Source organism: Phalacrocorax carbo, chromosome 1 (assembly GCF_963921805.1).
Source record: "Phalacrocorax carbo chromosome 1, bPhaCar2.1, whole genome shotgun sequence".
NCBI lineage: Eukaryota > Metazoa > Chordata > Aves > Suliformes > Phalacrocoracidae > Phalacrocorax > Phalacrocorax carbo.
This window is the reverse complement of record NC_087513.1, coordinates 209,896,516-209,920,270: the sequence shown is the minus strand read 5'-3', so window position 1 is coordinate 209,920,270 and position 23,755 is coordinate 209,896,516. Positions and strand designations below refer to the sequence as shown.

Below are 23,755 nucleotides of genomic sequence, written 5' to 3'. Positions count from 1 at the left end.
GCCTCGAAGGAGTCTCATTTGCACGGCGTAGATGTTCAGCCTATTTTAGAAAACCTCTCTGTTCACAGTGTCTCAAAATGGATATGGATATATCTGAAACACTTCTCAAAAGAAGCTATCAATGTTACATGTACATCAGGCCTAGTTTTAGAAGACTACTAAAGATGTCCAGAGCCAGGAGACATTAGGCTTTATGCTTCTGTGCACTATTTTCTCTGCCCTGCTCATATGTGTGAAAGGCATTGGAATGACATGATAATTAATTAAATAACATGTTAGAGATTTCTTCATTTTTCTGCAACTCTGACTAAACTTCCAAAACAACTTCTGCTGTTCAGTACTGAGTAAGCAATCTAAGCCTCAAGAATTGATGTTTGATATGTGAATATGGAGGTAGAACACTGATCAACCAGGAGAATGAATTTTTCATAGAAAAAATAAGGTTGGAAGAGATGCCTGGAGGTCACCTCGCCCAGTATCTGCTTAAGGCAGGGCTATCTTCCAAATTAGATTAGCTTGCTTAGGGCCTTCTTGAAGGATAGAAGTCCCAATGCTCAGCCACTGTCGTGGTGAATAATGTTTTTGTTATGCCTGATCAGATTACTGAATAATGACACTGAAGGATCTCTGTTGGAGCATAAATATTTGAGTTCAGCAAGCCAAGTGGTCCAACTCAATTCACAGGGTGATGGGTCTGATCCCACTTCTGCTTAGCCCAGGCACAAACTCCTGCTGATTCTTGTGGGTATTCAGTGCACATCTTTGAAGGCTGTGTTGGAATTAGACAGGCTCTTTACCACAAAGACAGCGAGGCATGTGCGCACAGAGCCTTAGGCCCATGCTGAGAACCTTAGGTGTGCAAATTTACAGGTTTTCTATGGGCTCCTGCGTATTTAGCAGGGACTATTCAACAAAGTCCATGAGACCTGATAAGACCATCTGAGGATGCTGAGGTGTGTGGCCAACGGCATTACAGAGTCTTTCTTTGAAAGGTTTTGGTAATCAGGGAGATTCCCAGTGCCTGAAAAAAGACAAATGTCGCACCCATCTTCAAGAAGCGCCGTAAGAAGGATCCAGGGCATTTTAGCTCAACCTAATCTCAATACTGGGGGATTACAAAGCAAATCTTCCTGGAAGGTATGTCTATGAACATGAAGGTGATTGAGAACCAGTATGGATTTCCCAAGGCAAATCATGCCTGACCAACCTGGCTGCCTCTGTGATGAGACAACTGGCTATGTGGACAAGGAGAGGGCAGTGGGTGTTGCTTTCTTTGACCTGCATGAGGCCTTTGAAACAATCTTCCAAAGCATCCTTGTAGCCAAACTGGAGAGATACAGACTTAACAAGTGGACTATCAGGTGGGTGAAAAAGTGGCTGGGCTGCTGGGCCTAAAGGCTTGTGGTCAGTGGTACGAAGAGGCCAGTACTATTTACGTTCTGTTAACCACCTGGATGGTAAGACAGAGTGCACCCCCAGCAAGTTCATGGATGATATAGTGATGGATGACGGTCACTCACAGGGATCTCAGCAGGCTGGAGAAATGGGCTCAGGGAAACCTCATGAAGGTCAACAAAGGCAAATACAAAATTCTGCACCTGGGAAGAAGGAATAAGTTCCTGCAACAGCACATGGTAGGGGCTGATGGCTGAAAAGCAGCTTTGCAGAGGAAGACTTGGGGGTAATGGTGGACAAGTTGAAGACGAGCCATGAATACGCCCTTGTGGCACAGAAGGCCAACAGACTGCTAGGTTGCGTCAACAGGCAGCAGGTCAAGGAAAGCGATAATTTCTTTCTATTTCAGCACTTTTGAGGTAATCTCTAGACTACATCTCCAGTTCGGGGCTCTCAGCACAAGGTATATATTGACAAACTGGAGGGAGTCCAGAGGAAGGCCATCAACATGACCAGGGTGTACAAGGAGAACTGAGAGACCTGGGTTTCATTAGGCTGGAGAAGGCTAAGAGGGCATCTGACTTCTGTCTACAACTACTTACTGAGTGTTTGTAAAGAAGCCGGATTCTTCTCAGAGCGGTGCACAGCAAAACAATGAGGGGCAATGAACACAAGTTGCATGTAGGGAAATTCCAATTAGATATCGGGGGATAAAATGCACGAGGTAGATGAGAAACTTTGGAACAGGTAGCATAAAAAGGTTGCAAATATCCATCCTTGTAGATATTGAAAATTATTTGGCTGGACAAGACACTGAGGAACCTGATCTAATGTCTAAGTTGGATCTAACTTTGAAATCACATTTTATTTGAGTGAGGGCTGGGTGATGTTCAGAAGTCCCTTCCAAACTAACCTCTTCAATGATTTTATATATTTTCTTGTATGAAGCAGGAAGCCAGGGATGCCTGTCTCAGAGATTCACAAGACTTGACACCTTCGTAAGCCTTTTCAAATGCCTACTTTTTGTTTATCACTGTGCACAGTTAAATGGAGCAAAATTACCTTAGGAAGAGAAAGAGCAGGATCTAAAGCATTCTCTTGTCCCCCACATTTCATATGTGCTTCATCGCCTGCCCTGGTACTTTACTGGGAAAAAGGAAGAAGTGACAATCAGTTTTCTCCCATAGAGCTGAAATTGAAGCTGTTGCCCCTTGCATGAACCCAGACAGAGCTGGGAAAGGACTGATGTCATCACCCCCATAGAGGAAGGAGAAGCACTCCCTTAACGGGGAGCTCCCACGCGCGGGCACTGTGAGCCAGCTCCTGCTAGCTCCCAGGGTAATGGCTTTCAGAATAAGAGCAATCACCTCGTCCCAGTTTGTGGTACCTGGCAGGCATCCCACTCGGCATCAGCAGGCTGGCTCGAACTGGAAGGGGTCTGAGTCATTTTAATTCAGTGGGGTTAGGATGGATTTGGCAATATGGTAATTTGTGTAACAAAAAAATGTAGGCATTAATATTTTAAACTGCTTTCTGTTTGGGTAGGCCCTGGGGCAGCAAGAGGGAGGCCTAAGGGAGATTAAGTGGAGCAATTTATGCTTTCTTCCCACACCTCATCTGTGTGTATGTGTGTGTGTAGGCATACTGCATTCAGAGACCCATTAAACAATGGGCAATAGTTTAAATTAGTATAGCTCAGGCCTGATCTAACTTGCACTGTTTGTGACTAAAATGTGTTTTTAAATCAATATACTTAAAACAAAGCTGGCTCAGAAGCTGGGATAATTCTGGCTTCAGGAGGTCTGCTCCTGCCTGACTTGAGTAAAATGAATCAGGCCTGCTTAAACAAGGCTTTGTAAAATTCTCATTAACTATTTAAAACACAATTTGCATTGAAAACTCACACTTTTTTTTTATGTAGGCGAGTCATGAAACACCAGCATGTTAGAAAAGTGAGAGCCTGAGGCAAAACCAAAGAACAGGAGGCTGTAAATGAGAAAATGGCAATTCCTACCTTTCTTATACCATCTGGGGGTACAGAGGGGTACATTAGGGGGTAAATCAGACTACTCATCCCATTAATCTCTGACACGACTCCAGGCAGATCCAAGTTACTTCAGCTTCCCAAAGTTCTGAAAACTCATTCCTGACTACAGCCCTGGCTTGTAATCCCCTTTTCTTGCTGACAGCTATATATAAAAGCCTGAAACAGTGGCTTGCTTCCCTCAGCTGGTGGCTTGTCTGTGCAACAGATCAGCTAGATGCTTTATTTGAGAATAATAATAATAATAATGAGTTTTAGTAGTAAGAGGTAAAATCCTTCTGTTTTAACAGGTGGGGACTCTGGAGAATTTTCAGGGGACATGACATCTCCCATGTACCGTGACAGACATCTAACTGGGAAGAAGCAGACAAGGTCCATTTTATGGCAATACTGTTTTACAGCATCCTCCTGGATGTAGTTTGCCCCTCTGGGGGAGTAGTTTCCAGGAACTGTCTGAGGCATTCATCTATGACCTATGGCCAAAAAAAACCTATAAAAAATTACAGTCTCCTGCTTCCCACTCAGAATCTTCAGTTTTGTTTAATATCCTCTTTTTCTTCTCTCTGTCAATCAAAGAAACTATTCCAGTTCACCAAGAAACCTTTCCAATTCACTCTAGTTCCCCCAAGAAAACCTACATCCAGGCCCACAGATCTGCCACATCACTTGGCCTCTTCTCCTTTTGACTGCTGGGTCCCCTACCACTTACAGAGAGAGCAAAAAATCCAAAATAAATCTTTAGAACATTGGTTTCTTATTAGGGGTTTCATCTGTCCACCCCAGATGGACATCTCTTTTCTTCATCCCATCCCTTTTGGGCCCCTCAGTACAAGAAGGACATTGAGGTGCTGGAGCGTGTCCAGAGAAGGGCAGCGGAGCTGGGGAAGGGTCTGGAGCACAAGTCTTATGAGGAGCGGTTAAGGGAAGTGGGGTTGTTTAGCCTGGAGAAGAGGAGGCTGAGGGGAGACCTTCTCGCTCTCTACAACTACCTGAAAGGAGGCTGTAGTGAGGTGGGGGTTGGTCTCTTCTCCCAAGTTACTAGTGATAGGATGGGAGGAAATGGCGTCAAGCTGCATCAGGGGAGGTTTAGATTGGATATTAGGCAAAATGTCTTCACTGAAAGAGTGGTCAGGCATTGGAAGAGCCTGCCCAGAGAGGTGGTTGAGTCACCATTCTTGGAGGTGGTCAAGAAATGTGTAGACGTGGCACTTGAGGGCATAGTTTAGGAGGCCTGGTGGTCCAACGACTTGATGATCCTAGAGGTCTTTTCCAACCTTAATGATTCTATGGCTCTATGATCTCCAGAAAAGTTTGAGTTCTTGGTTCCTCTATTCAAGACTTCAATTTAAAAAATGTATCTATCTCCTGTGTTCTCTTTTTCTGTGCTCCTCTCTCTACTGGAAGCTTTTGTGGGTGGCAAGAACACCTAATGAGTCTTCTTGTACAGGAGTATCGATCTTACCTTCTCTGAAATGCCTTAAGCTCCTGTGATTCTAGAACCACAGAATCGTGTATTTCTAAACCCTTTTCATGGAAGTGTCTTTGAACAGGACTGTGCATCTGTTCACACCAACCATATTCCCACAAGCCAAGGTCTTACTCCCTCTTGTGCCATGACAGATATGAACAAGCTGTTACGCATGCTGCCAAATATTGCTAGGTGGGTAGCAGATGCAGAAATAGTGCTGGAAAGTCTGCTCACAAAAGAACCAGCACTGTGTGAAAAATGACACTGGGGTTTCTTTCAGTCTCTTTCAAGTACTAGTGAGGATAAGTCCAGTCGACTGCAAATAATTAGATCAACAAACCCTGGAAATTTCTGCATGTTGCGAGCAGGACTAGACAAAAGAAGAAAAGATGAAGGGACTCACAGGAGAAGAACTGGTTATTTGTAATCGCTTGGGAAGATCCTGTCCCTGTTGGGTGGGCAAACAGCCCTTCCAATGGTTTAAAGCAAAGTCAGCACCAGACCAGGATGCCACCAATATGCAGCTTGCACCCCTCTGCACATTTGAGCAATTCTGCTGACTGCTGAGCCTCACAGGGCCTGGGAGATGTACTGGGTATAACCACAGCTTTGCTGCTATCATTTCTCTTCGGTGCCAGAAGAGTTATTCTAACCACTCTAGGGGAGAACATATCTGTTCTCAGATCACCCTAGAGTTAGCATCCATGGAGAGGAAAGAAGCTGGTCTACCTTTTCGTTTGTGCGTGTAATAAGAGGATAACAATAGAGGGACAGTGCCAGGATCAGCTAATGACCACCTGGCTCATGGAAACCGAAAGCCTTGCATAACTGTTATAACGTCATCATTGTTTTAGTTAACTTACAGAAAATTAATGGAACTCTCTAAATTACCTTAATAATCTAAAGCACATGATCCATTTTCTTCTTTGAACATAATTTCTGCAGTGAACAGCTAAATTTCTCAAAACAATGGAGACTCACTTTTCAATTTAGACTGCTGTGCTTTGGTTTATATTTTTAAATGCTTATGTGTAAACTCTAAACTTTATCACGCATCTGAGTACTGTGTAATAAACAGTCTTGTGATCTTAATCATCTTTCCTCATGACAAGGTGAAGGTTAAATTTGCATTTTCCTAACAGTACTTACCTTGAATATCATCATTGAATGTACAGTATCTATTGCGGTATTTATTGAGGAGACGGAAAGCGTTAGCATTGGCAAAGTCTTCAAACTGGATCAGACAATTCATGCCATACCTGCAAGGTAAAGGGTAGTTAAAAATGGATAAAAATACTTCCACAACGTAGGACAATATATACATCTTTTACCAGGGCAAGGTAGATAAAGCCTCTAGTGCAGAGATAAAATTGAACCTCAGTTGTACAAGGTTCAACAAGGCTCAGTGCCAGGTCCTACACTTCAGTCACAACATCCCCATGCAAGGCTACAGGCTTGGGGAGGAGTGGCTGGAAAGCTGCCTGCAGGAAAAGGACCTTGGGGTTTTTGGTAGACAGCTGGCTGAGCATGAGCCAGCCGTGTGCTCAGGCAGCCAAGGTGGCCAATGGCATCTGGGCTTGTATCAGGAATGGTGTGGCCAGCAGGAGCAGGGCAGGGATGGTGCCCCTGTACGTGGCACTGGTGAGGCCGCACCTTGAGTACTGTGTGCAGTTTTGGGCCCCTCAGTACAAGAAGGACACTGAGGTGCTGGAGCGTGTCCAGAGAAAGGCAGCGGAGCTGGGGAAGGGTCTGGAGCACAAGTCTTATGAGGAGCAGTTGAGGGAACTGGGGTGTTTAGCCTGGAGAAGAGGAGGCTGAGGGGAGACCTTCTCGCTCTCTACAACTACCTGAAAGGAGGCTGTAGTGAGGTGGGGGTTGGTCTCTTCTCCCAAGTTACTAGTGATAGGATGGGAGGAAATGGCGTCAAGCTGCATCAGGGGAGGTTTAGATTGGATATTAGGCAAAATTTTTTTCCCTGAAAGAGTGGTCAGGCATTGGAACAGACTGCCCGGAGAGGTGGTTGAGTCACCATCCCTGGAGGTATTTCAAAGACGTGTAGACGTGGTGCTTAGGGACATGATTTAGTGGTGGACTTGGCAGTGTTGGGTTGACAGTTGGACTTGATGGTCTTAAAGGTCTTTTCTGACCTAAATGATTCAATGATTCTATGATAAAAGATCATAGTATCGTAAGCGAAATGCATCACAGTAACAGCAAAAAGGAACACACCCTTCCCGAGGTCCATACACTCAGAAAGGTGGAGTCACCAAGAATAAATTGTATTTGTAATTCAAAGGGCTTCTTAATATATATACCTATAGCGCTATATATATATATATTGATCTTTGGACTATTGGTATGATGAATTTCCATTGGCATATTTACCGATGAGCTTCTCAAAGTGAAGGAGATGTTCCTTCGCAACGGATATTGCAACTGCCACGTTGCAATACAGCAAATCTGGCTGCAAAGGGAACACCAATCAAAGGGACACCACTAAGTGCCCACTTCAACTGTAGGTGACCAAGAGATAAGAAAAACCTGCTTGCAGGATCCCATGGACGGAGTGCTTCACTGTGTGATTTCATAGCCAGATTTGGTAACATGTTTCTCTCCACTGAGCTGCTTTGCAAACCAGCATGCAATGACAGCTAGTGAACCATAGAGTCAAAAGGCAGGAAATAATTGCCAACTTTCCATAATTATCCAGTAATATCAGGGCATGTGTGCAGTTTCTAAAAATCGGGTAATATTCAGACTGCTCCATATCTATACACTTTCGGGAATTTGTATGACTCCAGGCTGCATTAAAGCTTTGCTAATAAAATCTACAAGGGCCATAAGTACTCTTTTCTCACACATAAATGTGATGGGGCAGTGGGAGAAGCTCAGGGAATGACTAATGCAACTATTGGCAAGCTCTGGGCTGCAGGCAGGTGAGAGAGCTCTAAATAGCTGCACTGTGTTAGAGACCTGAGCCTCTCTGGGACTGTAAGCAGTGCAGCGGCAGCATCACCTTACATACCTCCCATTCAGACTTTCCTCCTCTGCCGTGAAATCTGAGGTAGGGGATGCCCTGCTTTAGACTAGAAATTGATACTGGATAAAATGTGCTCCATTTGAGAACCGTGGCTCCTGTCATGAAAAGCTCTTTTCATGGCACTTGCAATGAAGGGACTCAGGCTGTCCTGGGAAGGTCTCAAATTTATTATTATTATTATTTTCCATTTCAAGTATGTCTCTCGGCAAGGACACAATGGTAAGCACATGCATTGAGCTCCTTTATTTGTCAGTCATGAGAAACTCTTGCTTCATAAACATTCTGGTCTCAAAAAGGGAAAAGGGTTGGCTCTTACACTTGCTTCACATTCTCTGTGCTTGCTTTTAGAAAAGGACCACAATGATTTGAGAGCTGTGTATGACTCTTTTAGATAAAAAAAAGCTCAGATTCAACTCAATGCCTCACTTCAGTTAAGTCTCCCAGTATCCTACTAAGCTTAATATTTGCAATATAATATTAATATTTGCAAAAATGTCAATGAAAAATTAGGTGCTTGGAGTCTTTGTTGAATCAGGGACACAGAGGCTGTGGCAACTTTTCTATGGGGTTTGCAATGCACTGTCATCCCCAGAGGGACATGTCATTGCTCCTTTTACCAAAGAATGGGGCATGTCCACATCACAGAGCTGTGTGCAGAGATCCATGACTGAAGGTACCAGAGCAGCGGCACAGGCTGCCCAGGGAGGCTGTGGAGTCCCTTCCCTGGAGACATTCACACCCCGCCTGGACACGTTCCTGTGCCCCCTGCTCTGGGTGTGCCTGCTCAAGCAGGGGGTGGGACGGGATGAGCTCCAGAGGTCCCTTCCAACCCCTGCCATTCTGTGATTCTGTGAGTACAGCACAGCTCCATGCCAGAACGTGGTGCTGTTTCCTTTCTCTTGGACACCTTTTGGCTCTCTTCAGCTTCTCAGCTTGTGATGTTGGGAATGGATGTGGCAAACCTGCAAGGGATGACATGGCACGGCGGGTGGTTTTCTTCCTGGCTAATGTGGAATCCAATGACTGAGGGCATCTGCAATTTATCTCGTGTGCAGTCTGGGGACCTTTCTACTACCTGGGCACCATCAGAGATGGACTACCGTGCCCAGTCCCTACTGTATGTGTTCCCCATATCTCTCCTGAAAGAGAATAGAGTGCAGTGGCGTTAAAAATTACTTTCAAAATTAGTCTATATTTATTGTGTGCCATCTGATACTTTATAAACTTTATAAAGTATACTTACTCCCCTCTCTGCAATGTCAGAGTCTGTTGAGCCCTCTCTAGGTAGGCAGATGCAAGCATGACTGGTCATACTGGCCAGAAAGGCAGCAACTCTAGTCTTGTTTACTGTGTTGTGAGGAGCAACAAAAGAGCCCTGTAAAATATCCCTGCCATAGCTGCTCCACAACTCTCACCCTGGGTTAGGAGGTTTAGACATGGATTTTCCAGGGGACCAACAGGCTTTGAAATTCAGCAGGATCTAGATGCTCAGGTGGGGAGATTCCAGCTCGCCATACTTGAAGGGGAAAAAAAGCCCTAGAAAAGGGACTGGAAAACTGCTCCCATTTGTTTTGTGACTTTGAACAGGACAAATTCCTTCCTGCACCCTGTATGACAGGCCACGTTACACGGCTCAACAGCAACTGGTATCTATTGAACTTTTTCATTTCTTCTTGTAAGATACTCTTAAATTGTCCCCAGTGTGCTGCTAACTACAAGTTACACCAAGTATTTGAGGGACAGACTGCTTATGCACTTTAAGCCTCCCCACTGCAGATTCTGGCAGCTATCAAGGAGACATCCATTACCAAAATTTCTTCTGAAAATCTGAGCAACACTCTGAAAAGCAATAGACGAAGATTCCAAAGTCTCTTTCTGTCTCTAAAGTCTTGGAAGTAAAAATGAACATTGTGGATATCCAAAGAATTTGTGCAAATAAATACAAAAAGTGCCTGTGAAAATCAGTTTTCTAACAGATTATTCTCTTATCCATTGTTTGAATGTCTAAGAAAAACAAGGCTAAGAGGGAGATGACACACCATCCACAACAGCTGCTAACATCTCACAGCAAAGAATTAGCAAATCTTTAAGGAACTTCAGTTGCTATAGAAACTATTTCTCTAACACCAGTCTTATTATTTATTTGTATCACTGAGGAAGTAACATTACTGACTTGTTTAATAAAATCAGTGGTCTCAGCCAGCATTAACATATGCGTGACCAGCTCTCCACAGAGCATAAGGGTAGGTGGGTGGGTTTCCCTGACTACAGAGTCAAATTTGCAAGAGTATCCACCTGCACATTTTTTTTTCTCTTTTGAGCACAGAATTCTTTCCACGCTTCACATTCCTGGTCTGCAGCATGAGACAGTGCAGTTACTTCTATTTTTGTCTTTGATCATTTTTTATTAAGCAGAGCACAAGGAGGATACGGTGGCCCATAAACACCATTTCTCTTCCTGCCCCTCAGTATGACAGGACAGTGCTGGAATGCAAACTCTTTTCACTGAGCTATTTTTTGGAAGGTTGTTTTGTTTTTCTCTACAATATGTCCACTGATTTTTTTGAACTATAAACCACATTTTTGAGCCTACATGAGCCTTTGCATAATGTGAGAACTAAAGTTTTCATTAATAAAGACCACAGATCGGTCATGGCAAGACCCTAAGACCACATGCTTTAAAAGAAAGAATCAAATGTTTCAGACTCACTGTTAAAAGATGGGAATCTTGGGATGATGACCCTAGTCCTCAAGGACTACCCACCTTACTGGGGTTTTGAGAGGACTTTAAAGAACTTGTGCTGCTCAAAGTCACTGAGATTAAACACAAATTAGGCAGCTGACTTACTGAGCCACCTTGGAAATCCAACAGTTAATGCTTATTGCTGTTTCCTGACAGTACTTTGGTGGCTGTGTGCAATGCTCCATCTCAGCCCAAGGATAAACTTAGCAAGGAGTATGACCAAAACTACTGCTGGGGCCATTTGCAGAAATAACCTTGTGAGTATCAATATGATGAGTCAGTTCTACTGTCCTTCCTCCACAGCACAGTAACTCAAGGTCTGTGTAACCTGTTTCATCCCAGAAGAATTCAGAGTGCTCTACAAAGTAGTTGGGTAGCATCCAAAAGTAAAACAGCCAGCATGGGACTAGAGCACAGAAGTGCTTTAATATGCAACAATGCTAAAAAAAATCCAGCTTAGGAGAGAAGCTGGACAATGTCTGTTATTGCAAAGGGAAAGGGTGGTCAAAGAGCTGCTACTTGTACTGGAATTCAGCCAATGAAATGCAGTGCAGACTAGGACTTCTTCCACTACCTTTACACATCTAGAAGTTGGCTGTGTAATGCTGAACTAGACAACTCTGGCTGCTTTCTCAGACAACAGAGGGAAAGAGGTACACCCAATAGCAACTTCTTTGGACTAGTCTAAACGGAAAATGAAAGTAGATAACGTGTCTGGAGATGCCTCTCTCCCCACAGTCTGTGTGAGGAGTCTAAGATGACCAACTTAAATTTAGATGCCTAACAGACACCTAAATTAGGAAAGATAAACTAATGTTATCTAATTATCACAGCTTGTTAGGAAGATCGTAAATATACGTCATACACTCTAGGCCACTGGCTTATCACCCTTTCAACTGCAATGCTCTGCTGTCCTTCAAAGCCTGTAATTTCTTTGTTGATCTTCTCTATAGAAATTGCCCTGCTCCATTTTGTGCATGGTATCCAAGTGGTCTCCTATCAGTTATATGGAAATACTTAAGGATTGACCAAAATCTTCTGGCCAGTCTCCCCGCATAATAACGTTTTTTAAATCAAAACTGCATTTTGACAAAACTGATTTTGCAAAACTGTTGTGCTTCACTGGAAACATTGTAGTTTCAATCAAGAAACCAAAATCAATGATTTCTTCTTGGAGGAATCATTTTTAGTGAGGTACACTTTTGTTTAACCAGCTAAGAATTTTTCCTCTATTTAACTTGTTAGACTTGTTACTTAAGTACAAGTCTACTTAACTTGTACACACCAAAGCACTTAGAACATGCTTACAGGTGCAGGATCCCTCTTTATAGAATAAGTGATTGTAAAGTGAGTATTTGAACAAGGATTTCTGAAGATCCCCTCCAAGATATTTAAATGTCCTTAAATTTGTTGCTAGAATTGAGGGTGGCCCTGCAGAGAGATTTTGCAAACTGCTGTGGTAGGAAGAGGCTCCTGAGGTCAGTCTGCCTGGCTTGTTGCCAGTTCTCATAGATTCTTCCATGCTTCTGCTGACACATGTGACTCTTCTCCTAACTTTCAGCTCAGAGCCTGAAGGAGACTTTGAAGCCAAGAGCAGCAGGTCACATCAGGACTGAATGTGTTCCAGTTCAGCAAAGGCATGGCCAGTGAAGGTTGGCTCCCTCCAGTAATCTCTTCCTGACTGTCAGTGACTCATCTTCTCTAGAGCATTCTATCATCTTCTTGGCATCTGGGACATCAGTACTTAGACATGCAGGATTTAAATGCCTTTATCTAAAAGGAAAGCTCAAATGTAGACTATCAGGATTTCAGACTGACAAGGTACATTGAAACAAAGCAAGTGCCAATCTCCAGTTTTGTTTCTCCCATTCCCCAGTTCCTTCCCCCACTTCTTGTTTTTTGACCTTCTGATTTTGGATTCAAAGCTGTTCCCATTCCGCTTGGGCACACTGAAGTGTGCATGTCTTGGGATCTTTGCACTCCTACATCTCCTTGTGGAACTGGAGCTTTCCCCTTAGCATTGAGTAAATCTTACATTTGCTGGCTGTGGAGAAGGATGCTTGGACAGTTCATTTCTGCACCTCTTTGACAGAGGTGGTTTTGAAAGGATTCAGACATGCTGTATAGGAATGGAGAGAGACTGTAACAACAAAGTCTTTTATGGTCCAGGTTGATGTCTTAACACCAATGTCCCCTCAACCACCACAACACATACAGAGTTTCCAGCAAAAATGAGACCTTTTGGAGTTGCAAGCTGAACTCTGCTGTACTGGCTTGTTGTAAAGAGGGCTAATGTCAGGTGCAAACTGGTATCCCTTGCTGAAGGCCCAGGATACAAACTCTGTGTGGTTTTTTTTTCAGATAAAACACTGAATCTAATTTTGTCTCTAAAACCAGTTCTTCACTTCTGTCTTGTAACTCGTGCCTCTACAAGAGTCATTATTTAATACCATCATCATGTCTCCTAGTTCACTGTTGGCTGCCAGACCACCATCGGAGGATCCTGTTCTCTACCATGTCTGGAATCAATTTATCCATTTCATAGAGTTAGAAACAAAAAGATGTGCTTTGTCAGTTCTTCCTCATTAAAAAAAAAAATCACTAGTCTTTCATGGCAAAGATTACCTTGCTGTTTCATTAGTTTGCATATTTGGGAGTTTTGTGCCATAATTATGACCCAAAGTCTGGCTTTCTCTCCCATACCTTGCAAAAACCTTCCTGTAAAAATAGCCTCACCAAGAAAAACTTTACAGGATGGTCCCATACAATCATTTTAGTCTGATCTCCAGACCTTGCCTAGAAAATTTTGCACAAACAGGATTTTTAATGAAATAATATACTGTTGATCAAAATAATGGTATGAGACTGTTGCCCTAATGCAGGATGACTCTAAGAGCTAAACATATAAAATAGTGCAAGTCTGTTGTAAAAATTACCAACCAAAACCCTTCATTAAGAAATTATTCTGTCTCCTGGAAAACAAACAAGTGTAGGATTCATGCTTTCTTTATTGCTGTACTGTTGTTCGGGTGCTATTACTATCACCTAGTGCTACACTGAATCTCTGGCTATGTTGACAGGAAAGATGCTGTTAATAAATCTTGTATCCCCTGTAGAGGATGATGCACATCTCTCTTGGATGAGCACAAAGTGTGGAACAAAAAAGCGTGAATCCCAGAAGAGGGAGGCAGATGTTTTCCTGATGACATTGCTTTTTGCTTCTTATTCAAGAGATTTCTCAATTGCCTGAACAATCTCATTATGCAACTTGGTTCTTTCATCCTCATTTGTATGTACCTCTGAGTTCATCCAGCCTCATTATAAGCCACAAGGTCAGAGAGGTAAAAATTCATGAGGCAGCGGTTACCATTTGAGAAACATCTGACCAAAACTGCACAAGTCAGAACTTCAAGGGTGGCTTCAGGACCTGTGCAGTGCCTTTGCTGACTAATATCACAAGGGTATTTTTGTTCACCATGAGCAAGGAATATAAAACATTCCTATACGTATGGAAAAAAAATATTTGTAAGGAGGTCCAGTTCCTTTATGGAAAGAATCACAGGCAGGAGGTTCCAATCCCTGTCTGAATTTAGCATTTTATAGCACTGCTTTCAGTCATTCATGATGTAAGGAGTCTGCTTTGATGCACTGCAACTCCTACTCACAGTCTCAGGTAAGACCAGGCAGAGAAGAGCCCAGTTGTCCTTGTCCTTGAGACTTCCTCACTGCTGCTGGATACACCAGCAGCCAAACTTCTGATTTACAAGAAAAATGAAATTTTCAGTAAATTTCAGAAATGTTCAGAGCCCGTCATTAGAAAAAAATCATACTTGGCAAGTGATCAGCATTCAGGATCAGAAAACCAAAGTCCCCTCTTGCAAGTTAAATACTAGCACCTGAGTCTGGGAGTGTCCTGAGGCCATTCTTACTGTTAGATTGTTAACATGATCCTTGGCAGGCTTTTGGTCAGACCAGCAGTACTCTGCCCCACAATTCCTGGCCACAGTTTAGGGGTCAGTTTGGTTAGGCACCACCACAAGAGATCGGCCGCCTGTGCCTTTATAGCAGTAAGAGAGCTAAGCGGTATGGGTAAGGCTAAGCGGTATGGGTAAGGCTAAGTAGTACGGATATGAGCAGCAACCACAATGCCGTTTGGCCTTACGACCAGAAAACGGGCTCTGGCCTTTCTTGTTTACTAGTACAGATGTAGCTAGCAGTAGCTTAGAAGTGGGCAAAGCACTTCCCTCATTCTGCTGCAGCCAGGATCTCACATTGCCCCTGGAGAGGGTGAGGGCAGTGACATAAGAATCTGCATTTCCCTTGTGTGTGAAGGGGAATAAGCCCTGTGCCTCTGCAGTGTTATGGGGTCCTGCTGGAGTGTGCCTCAGGCAGGCAGAAACGGGGCCCAGGGCCATCTGGGGCATTCAGAGAGGGAAAAGACAGATGATTCCCATAAGGTCTTTGCAAACTGAGTTTTCACAAGAATGGAAGAAAACTAGACTGTTGTCCCATCTGACACCAATGTTGACTCAAGGCACAGAACAAGACAACACTTTCATCTACATTAGAATTAGAGAAAGAACCAGCATCTTAAACAAGCAAAACCTGCTACAAAGCTAAGAAGAGGCTTAGAGGGGAAAAGTACCTTTGTTCATCCCACCTAAAAAGGGCGTGAGGCCCAGGCTCATTCTTGTTACTGGGGACCCAGCTCCTTCACACCTCTGAATCAGCCGATAGTCCCTTAAGGGCAGCTCTGGTGTGCTTGTTGGGCTCTTTGTGATAGGCAGGTTACACAAAAGCATAAGGACGTCTCAGAAGCCCAAGGATTTTCTACTGTCATTCATGTCTGGGAAATCTCACGTCAGGATTGCACTGACCGCATATTTGTACGTGTTTCTGGCCAAGAACAGGAAACCCACATAGGTAAAGAGACAACAGAGAGATGGGTTTACTACTAGGAGGCATGGTGCCAGGCAAGTGCAGTGTTGTTTGCAGGGAAAGCTTGCAACATTTGTTTGCTTACAGGCTGCAGGCAGATGTTACGCTTAACATCAGAAAAAGCCTTTAAATACTTCCACATAGCTAAGAGAAAGGATAGTTTTCCCTTAAAAACTGACAATGAAAACTAAAATTCTGGTAAATTAAAATATGAGTTGACTTTCCAGTTCTGAAACCACTGAAAAAACCCTTTAAAGCTTCATTCAGTACCATGATGTGATTTAATAGCACTATGTATATCACTCATGAAATAGTTTTACTAGTGTTAAAGGGAGAGATGAAGAGATAAGTTAGAAAACATGACTGTATCTGTTACTTTGTTTTGAAATGGAAATGTCATGGGCAAGGTTCATTGATTGTCAGGATAATCATAGCACAGTGAAAGCTGGATCCAATGATCCGCAATAGAAGTCATGACTGTTATAGCAGATGTAGCCGTTATGGTGGTCATCATGAGTGAGACAAAAGTGCAATTGCTTTTATGCTACAACTTTTGGTTTTGAGCCAACAGATGGGAGTTTTGCAAAAACTTGCAGCCTTTTATATTATAGCCAGTACAAAATGTAGATCTCTAGGTCCTGGGTTTAGAAATCCCATGCCAAGGAGGTGCATTGTGAACCCAACAGGAACTGCTGCCTGCCTCACCATCTTCTTGGACTGCAGACTAGTTCTAATGTTGAGTAGGAGTCTCAGTGGGTTTCTGCCAACATAAACACAGCCACCGTGCTCCCAGGCATAGAGCCTGCTGCGGATTCAGTAAGTGCTAAATGAGAGTGACTCTTGAAGCAAAAAGATAGCAGGAAATTCCTGAATCTTGCATTGCTGGAAGCTGGGGGTATGCAAAGGATTGTTTGCTGCTTGTTCCTAGTCATATGCTGAGGCATCTGCTATGAGCTACTGTCACAGACAGGATATGAGGCAAGATCAAGCCAAGATCGATCACAAAGCTCTTGGGAAAAAGATCTTGAAAAATCATAGTCAACCTTCATTATAGTCTTTACAGCAGCAAAACTCCCCCACTCTCCCCAACCAACCAACCCTTTTGTGCTCTTAGTGCTCAGAAGTCATGAGATGCTGCGCTACATCTGCTGCTATGGCCATTCTGTGGTTTTATGCAAACTGATGTTGGGTGTGAGGAACAACTGCAGCTGGAGACACAAGGCTTCTTGGGAGCAGGGCATAAGTAGGAGATGCAGCTGTGCTAGTGCTGACCCTCAGATGTAGACTTTAGCTACCCTCTGATGGACAACAAAGAATGGAGCCTCAACACGTGCCTTCTACCCAAACATCTCCAGCTACATCTTTCTAAACCAGCTGTGGTAAATCTGGCTTAGGTGGAAAGCACAGATGGAAAGTCTAGGGCAGAGGGCTTTTTGATATCTGTAAATGTGTTATCCCAAAGGACTTGAGGGCAAGGTAATGAAAGTCCATTACCACAGAGATCCTGTAGCAGCACATCTGGAGCTCAATCATTCCTCAGTAGCAGAAAATCAAGCTAATAAAACATAAATATTGTTCTTAGACTTTAAATATTATCCAGTGGCTAAAAGCAGATTGTAGGAGCTGGCTGGCAAGCTCATCCACATCAAGCCAGGATAATGGACAGCCGGGGTGGCTCTTCCCATTACCATCACTGCTCTGGTGATGTTATGGCGGTGTTAGCCATATTATATGAGGGCTTTATGGAGGCCAGTGGTGCCTAGAGACTTTAGTCTTTCACGATCAATTTGCCAAGTTAACTAGAGCATCTGAAGAAATAACACGGGGGCACCTGTACTGGTGATTTTCTTTCTGAAGCGTGCTGGTGAATTTGTGATCCACGGCCCTGGAGAACTGCTGAAACAGAGATGGCTTGTTTTTGAGCAGGCTCTGCTTATTGGAGAGCACATGTGACCTGCCTTGGTATGTTTGTGGGTAAAAGTGCTGCGAAGGAATTGGCAAAGAGAAATCAGGTATAAAACAGGCACAGGGAAAACAAACTCAGCAGAGCTACTTTCCTTCTTCCATTTTGAGAAACTGAGCACTTGATCTGATGTCATGTGTGCTCTGCCATATGGCACAGGCTGATAGAAAGCTTCTGTTTCCCTGATCACCCTATTAATAAGCACTGATGGGAAAAGAAAAGGGAGTGAAGTTATGACAGCTTAATGAGGCTTCTGTGACATGATTTGCTGGCGTGTGGAACTGCATCTTGTAGAGTGTCAGGCTGCTTGCTCAGCACCTGCTGGTAAGCGACTGAGGCCAGCATTTGAAATGGAGGCTGGAGCTTAGGAATAGGCCATCCATCAACACCTCTGGCCACTTGAAGCCACCAAGCTGCACTGTTACTGTATGATGAAACTACAGGAGTGAATGGAATAGGACGGATACAGAACTGGTCTCCAGTTTCTATACCAGTTTTGGAGAAAAGGAGGAGGAGGAAAAAAATTTCCAGTGGTAGTTTGCTTTGAAAGAGTCTGAGGATTAATGCATATTGTTACCGTGGATGCTAGGCTGAAGCTCTTCAGAGCCCAGAGAACATGCCCCAGCACAACCCATCTCCCATGGTGTTTTGATTTCAGCCTTAGTTTGCTCATATAGGCAAGTCTCAGATATTTTGTAGGTTAGTCAGATTATGATCCTTGACACTTTAGGTGAATACTTATTCCAGCCTACAAAAATGTACTACTTCAAGAATAAGACTGACTTGCCCTTCGCCATGGTAACTGCAGAGAGGGAAAACTGAAGCACTGTATTTTCCCATACAAAGCATATTAGTCACTGTGAGAAAAGACCAATTTGTCAGGCTGCTTCATTCAGTCATAGGGTAGGCTCAGTGGGCTAAATTTTGCACATAGTTGCTTCCCAAGATGAGCAAAATGCATGGTTTGGAGCTCTTGTTAAAGAGCTCAGTCATTTCATGTGTTTTGGGTGAGAGAGTAATGAATGTAGGTTTGGCAGCAGGGAAATGCAGAAATTTATCCAGGTGTTTCAGAAAGGGTTTTTCTTTCTAAAATTGCTCAGAAGTCCCACTTTATTTCAAAATACTGTAAGTGCTAACTCTGAAGCCTCTGATGAACTCGTTTTGTTACTAAGTGGTTATTATGAGACAAGGAGCCCTTTCTGCTGACCGTATGGGTCTCCAGTTATAGAAATTTGACATCTGTTTGATATTATTACTCCATTAGAAGAGTTAATGTGGCTTTCTTGTGGGTTCTGACACATTTCACTTCAGTGACAAATGTCCCTTGAGTCAGCAGTGATTTGACAGGGTGGGAGGTACTCCTGTAGAGGAACTGACAAATGGCTTCCATGAGAAGTTGAAGTACCCTCAGGAAGTAGAAAGAATTTCTACACAAACATCGAACTGAAAAGGAACCCTCCAAATTGCAAGAGATTTGTGGCAACCCGAAAGGTTCCTCTCCAAATAACTGAATTTGCATGTGACATTATAGACTTACATAAGAAATCACGGCAGACCAAAGTTCATAGCAGTTCGTACTCACAGGTTTCCTTACACGTGCAAGCAGCATATTCTTGACCTTCTGAATATTAGGTAATAGCTCCTTTCACTCAAGGATCTCCAAATACTTTATGGATGTGAATGGAGAAGTGTAAGGTGGAATTTCCCAGCCCCACTTTGCAGAGAACTTTTTGGGGTCTTACCGTGTTCAAGCAATTCATCCTGGCTAAAAGAAATAGAAAAGCCAGGACAGAGGCCCCAGGAACTTGATTCCCTCAACTTGGATGAAAGCATTAGACATGACATCACGTCCTCACAAGATAAGAACTTATTGTTTTGTGGCTAAGTGTCTTCTCCTTCAGTGTGGAGATTAGCTCATGTAAACTAAACACAGGAAAATAACAGCCAATCCTTCCTCGCCAGCAGCAAGCACAGAAAAGGGAAGTTGTCTTTCTGGCCCTGTCGCTGACATCGCAGGAGCAGTGGGTACGATGAGCTTTGCATTTAACATCACAAGCATAAATCTCAGAGCCAAATTTATGATGGCTGAGACCATCACCTGGGTTCTCATTCCGTTGTTCCCATTCTATCATTGACACCAACACTGCAATACCCCAAGGTCTCCTGTCCAGAAGGAAGTGGGATAGTTTCCTTGAAGGATTAGTTAGTTACTACAGTCAAAACAAACAAAAACCCCACAAATCATCCCTGACAACTCTTAAATCTTTTCTACTTTTAGAGCCTCTTACAATTCCTAGTTGTGTTTTACCAGTTTTCTAGCCTCCAGGAATTTCTTTCCCACGAGTTTCTAACATAATACTGCACTGCAATCAACAGACATTTCAGTCAAGTTTCTAATCAAATATAAAGAAGGACAAACCAGAGCACAAACACAAAATTCTCTTCTCTGCAATCTTCCCTAGGTATTTTTAATCCAACAGGCAGGTCAGTGTTATTGCGTTCAGATTCACAGATATAGGAGCTATAGCACTGCTTGATAGCAAGTATCTTTACACTGTAAGTGGGCAACTGCAGCTGGGTGGGTTGATGTACTGGCTGACTGTCATGTGGGACGTGCCTACACCATGCTGCTGAACAGCAAAGGAGAGACTCCTGTCCTAACAGCAGCGTTGCACAAGGCTGCACAGAGCCACCACGTTGACAGATGCTGAAATTCTCCATGACGCACTCACCCCTCTCAAAACTTGGTTCATCAGCTGTGACTGAATGGTCCTCGGCATTTCAGCCCCTATTTCCTACATCCCTCCGCCCACAGCCAGCTGGGCAGTCAGACCTTATGTAAAGATACGCTTCTCAGGAGACGGCTAGGTGTTGCCATTAGGCACTGGACATGATGCCTCCTACCTCAAGGGAGACAAGGTGAACTGAGAGCTGATGACAACACACATACCACCCACTCCGATTTAGGGAGGAACACACACACACAGAGCTGGCTGGAGACACAGGAAGAGGGAAGATCAAACCTAGCTCCTTCAGCTGTGAAGAAAAGACCCTACAACATACAGATAGGCAGCAGCCTGTTAATCAGGCACAGACTGTAGCTCTCCGCTGCTCCTGATCGATATCATCTGCTGCTTTAGGAAAGGCAGAAAAAGCTGCTTAGGAGCTTGGGTCTTTCCAGATATTTTTTTCCATAACAGTTGCTCTCACATATTGTAACCTTTCCAGATAGTCATGGAGATTTTAATATATTTTCTTTTTTTTCAGGAAGAGGAACTCAATGCAGTGCAGGAGGTGCACATACAGTGCTGAGGTTGTGGTTCTGCTCTTCCCATATCAAACTCCCTGGTATATCAGAGACCCTCTACCCCAGCTAGTCAGTAAGAATGGAAATACACACTTGGTCTGTCCCACCATTAAAAAGACAATGCTTATAATCCTAGCCTTCTCACTCCATAGACTTAAATGCCAGCAGGGAAGCTCCTATATTTAACAAAGACATAGACGGGCAGTCTGCAGGCTCACACAGACATCACTGTGTGGAGTAACATGCCATTTCCAGTTAGATTATTTCCTTCACAATTGTGAAAGCTGGAAACTTCCTTTACAAAATGTAAACAAACCAAAGTTTAGATTCTGCTGATGCTGAATGAGGCTCGTAAATGCATGATGGAGGCCAGATACAGCCCACAGGGCATATGTTTGACACCTCTGGCCTATATGGACAGGAAATGGTTATAAATGGTCGGTCCCGTTTCAGTTCTCTGAAGACAAATATTTTTGACACAGAGTGCTCAAGCACAAAAAGTCATTTGTAGACCACCCAGGAGACTTGCATTTAAATTACCTTTCTTTGCTTGGACGATCAATTATACTAATGTTTATTTCACGAGTTGCAACATTTGTTCTTAAATGGAAGCAGGCAAGAGGAGCCATGTACGTAATCCCACTTACTTGTTGGTAACTGCCTGCATAAACTCATCAATCAGTTCGTCGTACTGTTTCCCACGAACCCTCTTGTGTTTCAGTCCAATATAGAGTGGATCACTCAGGAGAGCCTAGGACACAAAGCAATTCTGTTGACATCTTCTCTTCCATGGGTGAATGGAGCTATATTTATGTCCCAGCCTACCCAAAAATTTGTCTGTTGTGGTCATATTAATTTTACTTACTATGCAGTGAAGGACAGCTCACACAGCTCTTCCTGAGCAGAAAGTGTTCCCATAAGAAGCTATGGACTGTCTTTTTGCGTAAATAAAGTCGGAGGGATGCAATGCTTGATTGCTGTAGGAAACGGAGCTCTGCATCCCCAGAACAGCTCTACCACGGCTCCTTGCCAAGGTGCCTCACTCCTAATGAATAAAACTGACCTCGTGTGGGGAGTGCTTACTGTTCAAGCAGTACTTAAGTTTGCACTGAGGTTACCAGGAAAGCTGTTGACCATAAACAGCGCTTTGAGCAATGAAGATCGCCTGAAGTAACCTGAAATGGCATATGCCATATAGGTCTTTCAGTGCCAGCCCTGAGCTAACCAGAACCAGTGACGAGATGCCAGAATATTCCCAAACCCTGCACCTACTCACATGCATCTCCGGTTATCTGCAGGTGTCAAGGCAAGGTATTTGCATACAACAGATTAATTTATTTTCTGGCTCCTTTGGGAACAAAAAACCAGGCCATTCCTCCAACCAGCACAGCAGGTGTTAAGTCAGGACCCCTAAGCCACCTAAAAGGGACTGGGTCAGCATGGAAACAGCACAAACACAGGACAAACAGTGGCAGGAGACAGGTGGGCCAACACCTCTGTGAGTCACTGCAAAGCAACTCTACTTCCCTTCCAACTTTAGGAACTGAATCATCCAGATGAGAAGGGGATGAGCCATCACAGATCTATTGTCCTGCAGCCATATGGGCCCTAAATATTGGCAGGTATGCTAAAATTAGATCTGTTTTTAAAGCCACAGCTGTTTTCCCTTAGAAGGAAAGATGAAAGAGGTTTTCCTCTGAGTTTGATACATTAACTCTTCAGGGCCATGAAACAGAAAGCATTACTTCACTGATTGCTCCTATAGTGCCATGTGCTGTGGGGCCACTTCATGGAGTATAAAGTTCTCCCATAGGCAAGCAGAGAAATGCCAAGCCCTAAAAAACCCCATTTGCTGAAAGAGTATACAAAATATTATGGACTGTCAGAAAGGCAAGCTGTGAATTGACGCTAAAAATATAACTGCTATATTTACTCCATTCTACCTGAGGTGCCTGTTAGCAACACAGTCACCCTAGGCTCAACATATATTAACAGGCAGAGATGACCAGGATGAATGCCTACAGGAGGTGTCTTATTTCTGCACTGATAAGAGTTTAGTCTTGGGGCAGGATGATCATAGGATGTGCTTAGGGTTGGGTTAAGCTGGATTTATGCACATGAGAAATCCATTAAATAAATAAATAACCAAATTATTTATATTGTGAGGAAATATATAATTTGTAATGCTGGAAAACAGCAAGTTCTATATCTTAATCCCAGCTGTGGATATTGGCTTCACAGAGTTGTTCCTGGACACATAAGCTACACTTGATCTTAGGCAGAAATAAACTCCCCAGGACTGACTCTGGGAGTCCCTTTCTCTGACACCATTTGACCCTGGGAGACACCTAAAAATCATTGGTGCCACTTCAGTTTTAGTGTCCCCCTGGATGCTAAGATGCATGGTCGGAAGCTTCCCATGGGAAAGGAAGCACTTACGCCCAGGTCCCTCTGGAGGGGAGCTCCAGCTGGGGGGCTCAGAGCATGCTGACACTCGCTAGTGTGCAGACCAGCATGGAGGAGAAGGAAGAGATGAAGGAGCCAAAGTCAAGTACAATGCTCTATTGACTGGAAACTCCAACATGTGAGAGACTGAGATTTAATTCCTGCTTTAGCTTCAGAGAGTCTGAACTCAGAGGTTCCACTTTTCAGGAAAGACCGTGGATCAGGCCGAGATGAGCACACCCTATGTTCCACAAGTCCATGACAGCCCACTATGCTAAAGCGATAAAATAATCCTGGGACCAGAGACCAAAGAGGTGACTGGGAATCTTATCCCAGATGTCATCTGTGGCTACTGATTTTGCTTTCTTTTGTTCAAGTGTCCAGTGTGAGACACTTGGGTCTGGAGCAAGAG

The 23,755-nt window shown here is 43.6% G+C and overlaps 2 protein-coding genes across 3 annotated transcripts in view; one reads left to right on the top strand and one right to left on the bottom strand.

Moving 5' to 3' along the window:
• PRSS23 (serine protease 23) overlaps positions 1-23,755 on the top strand; it is a 289,202-nt gene that overhangs the window by 108,442 nt on the left and 157,005 nt on the right. The window lies entirely within an intron of this gene.
• The window catches only part of ME3 (malic enzyme 3), a 130,839-nt gene that overhangs the window by 11,544 nt on the left and 95,540 nt on the right, over positions 1-23,755 (bottom strand). For both annotated transcript variants that reach the window (XM_064441405.1, XM_064441404.1), the window contains 2 exons: positions 21,546-21,649; positions 6,057-6,166 (listed from right to left, as the gene is read on the bottom strand). In XM_064441405.1, coding sequence (XP_064297475.1) covers positions 6,057-6,166; positions 21,546-21,649 — 214 coding nt within the window. The remainder of the gene's footprint in view (positions 1-6,056; positions 6,167-21,545; positions 21,650-23,755) is intronic.